General features: G+C 37.1%; 1 protein-coding gene across 1 annotated transcript in view; it reads right to left on the bottom strand.

Moving 5' to 3' along the window:
* LOC121429455 (sodium leak channel non-selective protein-like) overlaps window positions 1-7,635 on the bottom strand; it is a 65,464-nt gene extending 57,829 nt beyond the window's left edge. The window contains exons 1-8 of the mRNA XM_041626470.1: window positions 7,551-7,635; window positions 5,396-5,835; window positions 4,454-4,537; window positions 3,678-3,817; window positions 2,767-2,979; window positions 2,179-2,324; window positions 702-844; window positions 72-173 (exon numbers count right to left, since the gene is read on the bottom strand). Of these exons, the coding sequence (XP_041482404.1) occupies window positions 72-173; window positions 702-844; window positions 2,179-2,324; window positions 2,767-2,979; window positions 3,678-3,817; window positions 4,454-4,537; window positions 5,396-5,698 (1,131 nt within the window). The 5' untranslated portion in view covers window positions 5,699-5,835; window positions 7,551-7,635. The remainder of the gene's footprint in view (window positions 1-71; window positions 174-701; window positions 845-2,178; window positions 2,325-2,766; window positions 2,980-3,677; window positions 3,818-4,453; window positions 4,538-5,395; window positions 5,836-7,550) is intronic.
* Window positions 7,636-12,401: the final 4,766 nt, after the last annotated feature.

Here is a 12,401-nt window from a genome sequence, read left to right as displayed (position 1 = left end):
ATTATTCGCAAAATAAAGCGAAGCTTCAAAATGGGGCAACTTTCTTATTTCATCAATCTGTTTAAAGTTACCTTTGAATCAAAAGACTGAGCAGTGCCACCTCTGGTCCACATCTGCCGGAACTGCACCCTGATCTCAGCAAAGGTCTCGATGATAACAGCTATGAAAACATTCTATGGATAGAGATAGAAACAAAAGTAGACATTGTGATTCAAGTGATTTCCCTTAAGATGCTGTAGGAGGGACAGGCACACTATATACAGTGCACCAAGAATATCACCACAGGATTCGACACAGCATATCTCTCTTCAGGGCTCCATAACACAAAACAAAGTCATTGATTTTTACGATTGATTGTACATTGTAGTCGATCCAATCAATCGTGAAAATTTGTTCTACAATCATTGCTAAGCTTTGTGTTACGGGCTCCTGGGCAGCTTGTACACTTTTTGGGAGAGTACTTCTTCAAGGTTAAAATAAATGAATGTGTTTGGTGCAACAAATCGGAAAACGGCATTAAAAACTAAGATACTGAACATTTCTACATTCACTCATTCTAGTAAAATAGCTAGCATGGACACACCGTTAGAATACTACTATTTATAATAGAAACGAAAGACTGTGGGTGCTAAATAATGAGCTATGATTGGCTGTCAAGGTAAACTGATAAGGCTTTAAAATTGCCCTGTATATATACTTACCTTTACAAGCCAGGCCAAGAAGAAGATCATCGTGATGAAGAAGAAGTAGCCCCGCCACGATGGGAAACTGTCAGTCACTTTATACATAATAAAGACCCAGCCTTCCAGAGAGGCACTCTCATACACTGTGAAGATGCTTACACCTTCAAGAATAAACAAAAAAAAATATCATGTTGAATCATGCAAAAAAAAAATATTTCTACCACCTACAGAAGTACATACAGTAGTGCCTAAAACTGCAACATATTGGAGGGTTCCATGACATAATGGAAAATCTGGATTCATAAAATGTAACCTCCAAAACTACCGGTAAATAAACCCTAATCCTTATCTTTACATTATTCTGAACAAAAATTACAAACAATTACATTCCCAACTCTAAACCTATGCCCTCTGAGATATCAAGACCGGAGCATGCGTCGCAGGAGCAAATTTTTACGGAATCAGGGCACTTGTTCGCCCCCCGAGCCCCCTTGTTTCTTTTCTGTGTATCGAATGATTGAGCATCTGGGGAGCGTTTCATGAAAGGACTTGTCGGATAAAATGTCTGTTTTATCCGACAATTACTATAGTAACAGTGCTTGTCAACCAATCAGAATTCAGAATAGTTGTCAGATCTGACAACTTGTTGGACAAAAATATTGATGAAATGCCCCCCAGGACACTGGAACTATGAATGCAGCCTGTGAGACAGGGTGCTAAGAAATAAATTTATATTTGTATCACCTTTTCAAGGTATATATAGCCCTAATTAATGAAATAATGAAATCGGCTAAGCTGGAAAGCAATCACACTGAAGATAACCAACACAGATAAGCATAAGTGGGACACTGTATCACTGTCACTTGAAAAAAGATCACACATCTGGCTGGAATTCCATGCTTATTTTAACTATTTTTCAGCAATTACAACTTTTCTTCCAGAATTATAATTTTAATAATAATAATAACAATATGCAACATTTATATCACACTTTGTTTCTTAGTGCTGCATACTTTTACCTCGGCTTTAGCAGGGTTACCCTGATCAGACACTCGAGCATTCAAGGGATTCCTTCCTACCAGGCACCCATTTAACTACACCTGGGTGGAGAGTGGCAAATGTAGATAAATGCTTTGCCAAAGGACGCGAGTGCTTTGGTGGGATTTGAACTCCGAACCTTGCGGTTGCAAAGTCCAGAGACTTATCCACTGAGCCACAACAGATAGATTCTGTTCAAAATGATTTTCATATTGTTACTACAGCTGGCATTTAAGTTTAAGAATATAGGATAATTAGGATATGAGATAATCAAGTGAAAACCAGGGGCCTGTTTCATAAAGGACTTGCAACTGTTGTAACTTTGCCATCATGGCAACTACCATGGTAACCTTGATTATGATTGGCTGCTGAGCCATGTTACCATGGTAGTTGCCATAATGGCAAAGTTACAACAGTTGCAAGTCCTTTATGAAAAGGGCCCCTGACTCATACTGACCTATATGTCTGAAGCTATTGTATCCCTGTACAGCTGGAGTCAGTATGATATTCCTGCATACCATCCCGTTTGGACACTGAGAACCAATCTCTTTCTCTAAATTACAATGCGTGTCTGGAATAGCTAGGTAGTTGACATTCGTACTCCTGCAAGCAAAAGAAAAAATTGTTGTAGACACGGAATAGAAATGATTAGTAACAACAAATCAATATTTGTGCACTTGATGGCGCTTACATGAACTACAGGTTAGGTCTACCAAGAGAAACATATGCATTGGGTCATTTGGGTGAATATCATGTGAGTCAATGTGACTAGCCACACCAAAATCAACCATATGTCGCCAGGGACGGTTCTCTGTAGACAAAATAGTAAATTGGTCTTCAAAAAGCAAAAAAAATTATAGAAAATCATTTTTAAAATTTCTAAAATTTAGTTTTCAGATTACCTTGAATTCATAGAGTGTGGTCTTACTGACGAGCAGTAAATATAAAACATTTGTACAAGTCTTCAGAAGGTTAGCATATTTCCAGGTGCTTTAAGTGATATAATTATTTTCAGGCCAGACTACCCCTATAACAGAATTCTTACTCGGGACTGTAACTGGTTTGGTTGTCCATTCCCTTAGTTCGGTTGTCCATTTCCTTAATTTGGTGGTCCATTTCCTTGATAGTTTGGTTGTACATTTCCATGTTGACACAATGTGTTGACAGATCACCAAACATCTGAACTCCTAGCATTCCATACAACACCAAGAAAAACACCAAGAAGATGGTGACACTCCATACCTGCTGACCAGATCGCCTGTAGGGAAACGAATCATGTAGATGTAGATATGGATAAGTAGTCTGCAGGCACAGACCCTGATTGGCATGCGGTCATAGATTGATTAGTCTGTAGGCACAGACCCTGCTTTTAATAGCATATAGTCATATATGTAGATTAGTCTGTACCACAGACCTTCATTGGCATGTAAAAAAATGGATTTCAGTCTGCACTCTGCATGCACAGACCCTTGTTGGCATTTTCATCAACTAGTTGACCTTAAAAGAAGTCTAGCAAAGTTCTATATTGTTGTTTTGCTTTTTGGCTTTCTCATTAAATCACTTTTTCCTTTTGGGCATTAATAAAAAATATAATAAAGCAAAAAGTTTGCAGGAAAAAGGAAATAAAGTCGAGTATTTTGTGTATTGGAGCAAATTGAAAGGGTTATTCCTTATCCTACAACGCAATGCCATTATTTACACAGACAATGTGAAACTGCCATGTGTACCTTCTCATTACTATATTGTATAGCTTTGGAAAACTAATTTCTTTGTTTTTATTCAAACTTTGGGCAATTTTTCCCCCGAAATGCTCAAAAGTGCCCCGGAAAAAGAAAGAAGAGCTCCTAAAAATCCCAATGCACTGCAATGTTAAAGCTGGGTGGCCCACAAATATTTTTGCCTGCTTTTCAGACAGCATAAAAAGATGAAAAGAGATCTTAATTTTTTTTTACTTACTTGAAGATTGATTTGACTCTAGCTTTGGGAAGTTTGAACTTGAGATAAACTCTGAAGGATCTGATCATGATGAACGGCCTCGGGGCTCGGAGGATGGTTAATGGTGTGTATTTCTCCACCTTTCCAGCAATTTGGCAGATCTAAGATATTTTTTTTTATCAATAAGAAAATAATTAATGAAGAGGAAATGAGGAAATAGAAGTACTTTTGCAATGTAATAAGGACTTTTAATAAGTGCAGGTCAACATTTCGATATGATCAAAATTATGCGATACTGAAAAATATTGAATATGATAGTCTCATGATGACATGTATGTTGATGTATATTGCAGTAACAAAATATGATAAAATGATATTGTTGATCATGAAACAAGTGAAAAATAAAGTGACTGTAAACACCATCTTCATTTCACCTCATACACTAACATGGGGATTCCCAACTCAATGGGCATTCCTTCACAAAGTCACATGAAATATTATCATGAATTTCTCCCAATATAATCAACATACTTCATTTACACGTCAATATAATTGCAAGAACATGGACAGATATATGCGCTACTCTCATTCATATTGCAACTTTGCCACACAAAGGTCACATACACAGCCGTCAAAATATGACGAGACTCACGTTGAGTCACTCGCAAGCAGCTGCATGTACATTATGCATTATTGAGTCTCCCGTACCCAGCCAAATCCCTAAATCATATCCGGATATGCACCGGTCCCAACTCCCAACACGTTCGGTACAAGAGGGTGAACTGTAAATATCATACCTGTAACAGAATAGAGACCCACAATGAGAGGACCATAGAAGTGTCAAATCGTCCCCAGTTATCTCGAAGGTAGGCATTTTCCCCCTGAAAGGAAAGATAAGAAAAAATGAATAGGCATATATCTACTTTTGTCTGTGTTCAATACACTTAGAAAATAACAAACTCATTTATTGTTTTGTCCCGTCTTGGGTTGAGTCTGCATACATGTACATAATTATGATGCAGCCTTGTTGCACTCCGCCAAGTTTGTTGAGAAATGTGGGGGTCGCCGAGCAAGCAGGTTACTTATTGGCTTTTGGGAGATTTTGTTTTGAAGGTTTCCAATATAGAGTTGTCTATATTCAATCCATTCAAATACTTAATGGTTTGAGGGAAGAAACTGTATCAACGAGTATCTCTTTTAAGTTTAACTAGTTGGTGTCAAAGTTTGAGGCTATGAATGTTTAACAATATTCTTTTTAAATCATTATAACCATCATGATTGAATTCCCACATCTTGGAAATGATCAAAGCTTTCAATAAGGGATCAAGCATATTCAGCTATGGCATGCCTTAGGCAAGCAAAAATGAGTAGTTGAACAATGAATTAATTGTTTCTAAATATGATCGATCGGTCTTGAATTCTCGAATACATGTACACACATAAAAAAATCATACAATATTGGAAGCGAAGTGTTTGGTTGTGGATTTTGAAAAAAAAAAACGAGTCAGCCTCATATCAGGTGGGTCTAATGAGTACAATAAATTTCTATATTTTTGGCAATTATGTTTGTCTTTGAATTTACAAAATATTTTGGTTTTATGAAAATGATTTAATTATCAGACAATTCCATTACAGAGTTGACATACAGGTATATTCTACACCAAAACTTTTTACATAATTTTGGGGGCAAAATATATCCCCCCTCCCTGAACCATGTTATGAACAATACATGTACTTACAAAGATTACTCCTCTGGTGGTCATCTTGGCAATCATTTCTGCGAAGAATAGGAGGGTGACGACAGAGTCAACGACGAGCGTCATGTACTCCATGAACCTCATCACCTCGAATGTCTTTGGCGTGTTAAAGCAGAGCGAGATGAAACTGACCATGGCAGCCCCTCTGAGCAGCTTCCGAACCCATGGCTGATTCACCCATTGGATCTTGGCATTGTCGGTGATGTTTTCGTCCGCACCATAGTCGGCGATGGCTATGTCATCGCCAAGTCGCGTCGTACTCTGTTTTCTTTTCTTCAGCACCATGGTGAGAGTCTCAGGTGGAGAGTCTATCAAATTCTCTCCTCAATGCAAATTCTGTACAACTACAGACTACTGCGGAAGACGTAGGCACTCTTCTGGTGTTAATGTACAGCCACTTTTGTGTCTATTACATGATCATCCTGCAACATGAGAGAAAATTTTCAGATCTTTCAATATTTTGTATATTCATTCCCAACAGAACAAAATAAAATGCTACTCATTACAATGACATTTGCATACATCATGAATCCAGACATAGGCCTATGTATGAATTTATTTTGGCCATCAGTAAAAACAAAAAAATAAGGTTCATCGCTAATCAGTACCGCAATGCATTATGTGATCGAAAAGGGGGCAAACAAGCTAGCTAATCGCACACGAACTGCGGACAGTCCAGTGTGCGGAGCTGGCTTGTTTGCCCCCTTTTCAATCCCATGACGCATTGCGGTTCTGATTAGCGATAAACCTTATCTGGGAATTATCATCATCATCATCTGTGAAAGCAAAGGCCACCAGGTTGGTGAAATTGAGGGAAGGATCCACTAAAAAGCAAATGCTTATAGTTTGTGGACCCCTCATATATTTGCCTACAAAGACTGGGAAAACACACAATAGAGACCACAAGAACAAAATGCATTCAACAAAAACAAAAGGAAAGGAAAAGAAAAACAAACATGAAACGACAAAGATACTGCAATTGAAGCAGTGTTACCAATATGTGATCTGCCACCCATTCACCAACAATATAAGACACTGAGGAAAGGCATCCTGTAAATTTAATAGCCAAAATAGTAATGTTGTCTTCAAAATACCATTTTGAAAATTAGGTCACCTGAAACTGAGTAATCATTGGTCAATTCATGTCACATCAAACCTGTGCTTGTCATCCAACCCCTTTCAATTTTCTTTACACCCATTGTTTCCAGTGTCCAGTGGAAACTTTTCAGATATTTCGCCTTAAGTTCAAATGGTTGCTAAGATACAGTCTCACTACGCAACCAAATTTGAAGCTTGTCGGATGACAAAATGTATGGAAATTGGTTGATATGATGTTTTGTTAACCCTTATTTTTCTTCATACTGCTGTAAAAATGATAAATTTGTAAAGTTGCAAGACATGATGAATTTCTTTGAAACCACTTGGTCATTGCTTGGAATTTTCCCAGAGGGAGGCCAGTCAAATATATTGCTGTACACGTGTGTGACCCACCCCCCAAAAAAATAAAATATGGGAGTTTTTTGTCACGCACTTGTATACAGCAATATATTTGACCCCCGTTCTTTGATTCTCTCACTAAAAATGTCCACACATATCAAGTTCCCGTGCCGTACTTGCATGGATGAGTTAGAATTTAATCAATTTTCATTTCAAACCTTAGACTATGCTTCATTTTTTAATTTAAGCTCCATAAATTCAAGATTCATTTGGCAACTTGTAAAGACAGAGACAATCTGCACTGCAGAGCTGTGGCATTTCACACACAACACACAGTCATACTCATAATATACAAAACCTCACTCGTCAGATGGAATGCAAATCCCTGCAACCCCATACTGAGCTATGCACTGCAAATAGCCCACCACACACGATAGCAATGAAGTGGAATTCGAGTTATGCTCACAAATACACACACCACTGATCCGCGCTCACACAGTTCACCAACACACACAGCGGCAACTCCTATACAGCGTAGCGCTAGCGCAGCCGCTACGTTTTCTCATCATCCAACTAAAAATAATGCAATGCTTCTAAATATGTAATCCTATTTTCGGTCATATGCACACGTATTTTCATTTATAAATATCACCAAATGGTGTACAAGCTATTGAATATCGAAAAAATGCAACATATTAACCTGTTTTTGTGAGAAACGCTGCAGAATCTCTCCGAAGAGAGGAATCTCTCCGAGTCAGTCGTCAGTAAGTTGCCATTATGTCGCCATTTTCAGCTGTGTGAATCGTTCATTTAGTGAAATAGGGATGTATTTTTTTATTAGTATTTTTTATATCTTTATACTTAAAACATAACATTAAAAAGTATGCTAGAAAAGCAGCAAAAATATAATTAATCATATCATAGAGGAATTTATTTTTAATAATATTGCTGCAAGAGTGTATGCAATTTGATTAATTTTTTTTTTCAACACGACTATACCCTTATAAAATATGGACTAGTCCATTAATACCATACGATCCGATCCCATATGCATTTGAGTGATTATTCTACATCTACTGTAGATGACAAAAAACTCTTGCAGTATTAGCATTACATGTGGTGTCTTGTTATAGTGATTATTTTTCGCTGACAAGTTTGTTCCAAACCAATCAGTAGCGTATAACACAAAGTCAATAAAATCACAGACAAATTGTTTTGTGAAATGCTTCTCGTTTCTTGCCTATTTATAAAAATGATGTTTCTCAAATCCGTCTACCGACTTTCTTTTTGGTTGAATGATGCTTGGAACCGTCTCTTTACTAATAAGTAAAAGGCCTAATCATATTCTACAAAGTTATTGACCCTCAAATTCTTTCAATTATAAAAGATTATACAAATGCATTGAATTTCTTTTGAATGTGAATAAAAATGATATCGTATCTAAATCAAAGGCCAAATAATGACAGCAAGTTTCGCAGCAGAATTACATTTTTTTCTTCTCTTCATTTTTCCTCCTTTTAATCTATGCAATTCAGTACCAATATTTCTTGATTTTTTTTCTCTCCCTTGAATACTCCTTCATTGTACAGGCATAGTTATTCTAATGTATTTTCTATTTAGCCTTGGCTCTGAATATGTTGTTTTGTTTCTTTTGATCCAGTGGGGCAACGAATGATCCGGTCCGAGCAGGAGTGGTGATAAAAAATAAAACAGAAGTGTGCCCCCCCCCCCTCCTTCGAAATTGAAGACCTTTTTTTCTTTTTTCTTTTTATTTTGCTTGGTCAAAATTTTCCTTGGCAAATATAACTCAATCTTGCTCACGTACGTAATGTAGCGAAATGACCTTTGCAATAAACTTAAAGGACGGTCCAACCTAACAGAAAGTTAATTAAGAAAATAAAAGAGCCGGGAAAAAAACGAGCGTTACAATGGAAATTTTTATCCAAATCGGAAGTTAAATAAGAATTTTATGACATTTCAAGGTTTTGCTTCTTTTCACAAAAGAGTTATCATGGTTATGTTCATTTTTCTGGTCGGTATGCAAATCATGGCATTATCCGCTCACTATTTCTTTTGCATTTTATTGTTTGGTAATATTTTGTTTCCTCATTGTCATACGAAACAAAGTTTTATTCTTCAATTCACAGAGGGGTGCATCCAAATTCTAGGTGCCAGGTAAAAATGGCAGAGGTAATAATGGCAGAGGTAATAATGGCAGAGGTAATAATGGCAGAGGTAAAAATGGCAGAGGTAATAATGGCAGAGGTAATAATGGCAGAGGTAAAAATGGCAGAGGTAAAAATGGCAGAGGTAAAAATGGCAGAGGTAAAAATGGCAGAGGTAAAAATGGCAGAGGTAAAAATGGCAGAGGTAAAAATGGCAGAGGTAAAAATGGCAGAGGTAAAATTGGCAGAGGTAAAAATGGCAGAGGTAAAGATGATAAAGATAGGCTACATTATGATCCATGACCGGACTCTTGTCGACGAAATGGGCTATAAAAACTGATTAAATATTATGTTGTTTTTCGTCATTTAAGATCTAAACTCAATCATTTTCTTGCCAAAATGATTTCAATTAGTGACTGCATGATGAAAGGATCTTAAGCTCGTAAGCAGAACAACGCTTTACATACAAACCCAACGATTTTTTAAATGTAAACACCAATACGTGCAGCCATAAACCCTCTGAAACGAACAAGTTCGGGTCTACGTCGAACTACTTTCATAATTTAAACTGGATAAAAAAAAATAACTGAACATGCTGTAATAAAAGTTTTTTTTTTAATTTCCATATCATGATGGATCATGATGAATAGATCCGCCAGTGATGTCACTGGCGGATCCATGGGGCACAGCTGGCCCGTGGACCCCCCCCCCCCCTTGAGAGGTAATTATTAAAATCTTAGCAAATATGCTAACTCAAGTGTGCCCCCTTTTTAAAGCGAGACCCTTTTCTGCTTGCTATTTATTTTGTTTACGAGTTAGTAGGCGGAAAACTTTTTTGCACGTTATTTTTCAGGAAAATGTGCCCCCCCCCTTGGAAAATCCTGGATCTTCCCCTGATTAATGTGATACGTTAAATGTAAATGATACAATTATTGTTCAGTCTTTATAGAGCAATACCTCAATGCAGCTAGTCCAAGTGGATGCCAGGTTCCCAGAGGGTTTGACGTCATATATGGGAAGCTGCCCCATGACATTTTATGCACTAAAAATGGTTCATAATTGCTTTAAAAAATATTTCAGTAGCGTCAGTGAAATGATTTGTCGCTTGATATATACTGAAGATAATTTTTTTTTGGATTTTTCTAGAAAATTACATTTCATTAATATTTTCTATACACCAAATATGGGAAAGCTGCTCGCAAATGACGTCACCATTGAAATATAAAAGTATAGCTTTTTAAATCTTTGATTGATTTCCTAAAACCCTCACCATTATCATTTTATTTTTTCTGCTATTCTACAATGACTTTTAACCGAGGTTGAACTTCCCCTGTAATGAATTAAGTACAATTGCGATCAAGAATGTGCTTCAAATTTGAATACTAATACAGCGATTTGACATGAGAAGGCCATCCATGAGAGTCCAGAAAAAATAGATATTCTAGCCAAAAGATTATTAATTTGGTGCAGACGATCTATCTATGATTTTAAGAATGTCACCCTTTCCATTATTTTTATTTTCTTAAAACCTTTCTTAGTTAATCTATGTAGGGCTTACATGCGGGGGCTTTTTGATTTTTTTTCATGGGGGTTGAAGACTCTTTTTACCAATACCATTATGACCTCTGCCATTTTTACCTCTGCCATTATTACCTCTGCCATTTTTACCTCTGCCATTATTACCTCTGCCATTTTTACCTCTGCCATTTTTACCTTTGCCATTTTTACCTCTGCCATTTTTACCTCTGCCATTTTTACCTCTGCCATTTTTACCTCTACCATTTTTACCTTTGCCATTTTTACCTCTGCCATTTTTACCTCTGCCATTATTACCTCTGCCATTTTTACCTCTGCCATTTTTACCTCTGCCATTATTACCTCTGCCATTTTTACCTCTGCCATTTTTACCTCTGCCATTTTTACCTCTGCCATTTTTACACCGAGCCAAATTTTAGGGGGGGCATTTTGTATAGGACTCTAATTTGACAAGCAAACAAAACACTTCCAAATCAAAGTCATTTTCTTTCAGGAAAAATTTGACAAGCAAAGAATAAATAAATAAAAAGTCCTTACTTGAGTATGTGTGACAAATTCCACATTTTGTCGTTCAATCAAGTTGTTTCTTATTGTCAAATCTGGAAAAGGAAATATTATATAATTCAAATAATAAAGAAACAAAAGATATAGTGAGTAATTATATAGGACATCATCGACTATTTTATTTTGATAGCATTAAATTGTGCATACCAGAGGCCGCGGAACCGGGGGACGTCTGCCCACCCCCCCCCCCCTCAACATCCCACCACTTTCTTCCAAAACCATGTCCAAAAACGTCAAAGTCAAAGTGACAATCTGACTGTCATTTTTTTTTGCATAGTCAGCCCCCCCCCCACCCCCACTTTCAAAACCACTCCGTGGCCCTTGCATGCAACTATTTTGAGAAAATAAACAAAGCTTTAAATTGTCATAACTTTCTTATTTTAGATCCGAATTTGATGAAAATTTTCGCCGTAATGCTTGTTTGATTTTTCTCTGTTGATTCAAATCAACATTTTCCTTGGGTATATAGACTTGACCTGTAAATTTATCATGGCCAAATTCAGAGGCACCTATCAATAAGCCTATGCGACTTAGAGAAATTTTGCGCTTATATAGAACAAATAGTTGGGCTAATAATATGCACTTTAAAAGCATTTGAGGATGAATCTATGCATTAACCATGTAAAAAGTGGTATTTTGATTATTAAAAAAAATATATCTGTCATTAAAATGTAAGAGGGATAATTGTAAAGGTAAAGACCTCCCCCACTCCGAAAAAATGAGGAGGATATATGATATCCCCATGGACACCCCCCCCCACACACACACATATATATCGCTAGCGCGAAGCGCGAGGTGAAATTTTATGTTCCGACCACTGGCGGATCCAGGGGCGGGGGCACAGCCGGCCCGTGCCTCCCATTTTGAGAGGCACAATTATAATTTGTGATATGAAATTGCCGTTGAAAGTGTGCTCCCCCTTCGAAAGTGAAGACTTTTTTTTTTTTGCTTTCAACAAATTTCGCGGACGAAATCACCTTAATTTTTGGTTCAAACACTTTTTTTTTGCTTGTCAATTTTCCTCGGGAAAGTGTGCCCCCACCCCCGTCCCCACCTTTGAAAATTCTTGGAACCGCCCGCGGTTCCAACCCTTTTTAGATTTAGGCCTGTATTCAAATGCGACGATTGATGCAATTTTTGTAATATAAAAAAGATGTGTTTTTTACATATAGGCTTAAATGATGCTAGAGCGAAGCGCGATCGGATTTTTTTTAATATTCCCACCCGACGTTTAAACACGCTTTTGATAAAGAAGAAGATATGGTTATTTGTATTTTTTAAGATTT

This window comes from Lytechinus variegatus, chromosome 16, assembly GCF_018143015.1.
Source record: "Lytechinus variegatus isolate NC3 chromosome 16, Lvar_3.0, whole genome shotgun sequence".
In the NCBI taxonomy this organism is placed as follows: domain Eukaryota; kingdom Metazoa; phylum Echinodermata; class Echinoidea; order Temnopleuroida; family Toxopneustidae; genus Lytechinus; species Lytechinus variegatus.
The sequence above is the reverse complement of the archived record's forward strand: the minus strand, read 5'-3'. Positions and strand labels throughout refer to the sequence as shown.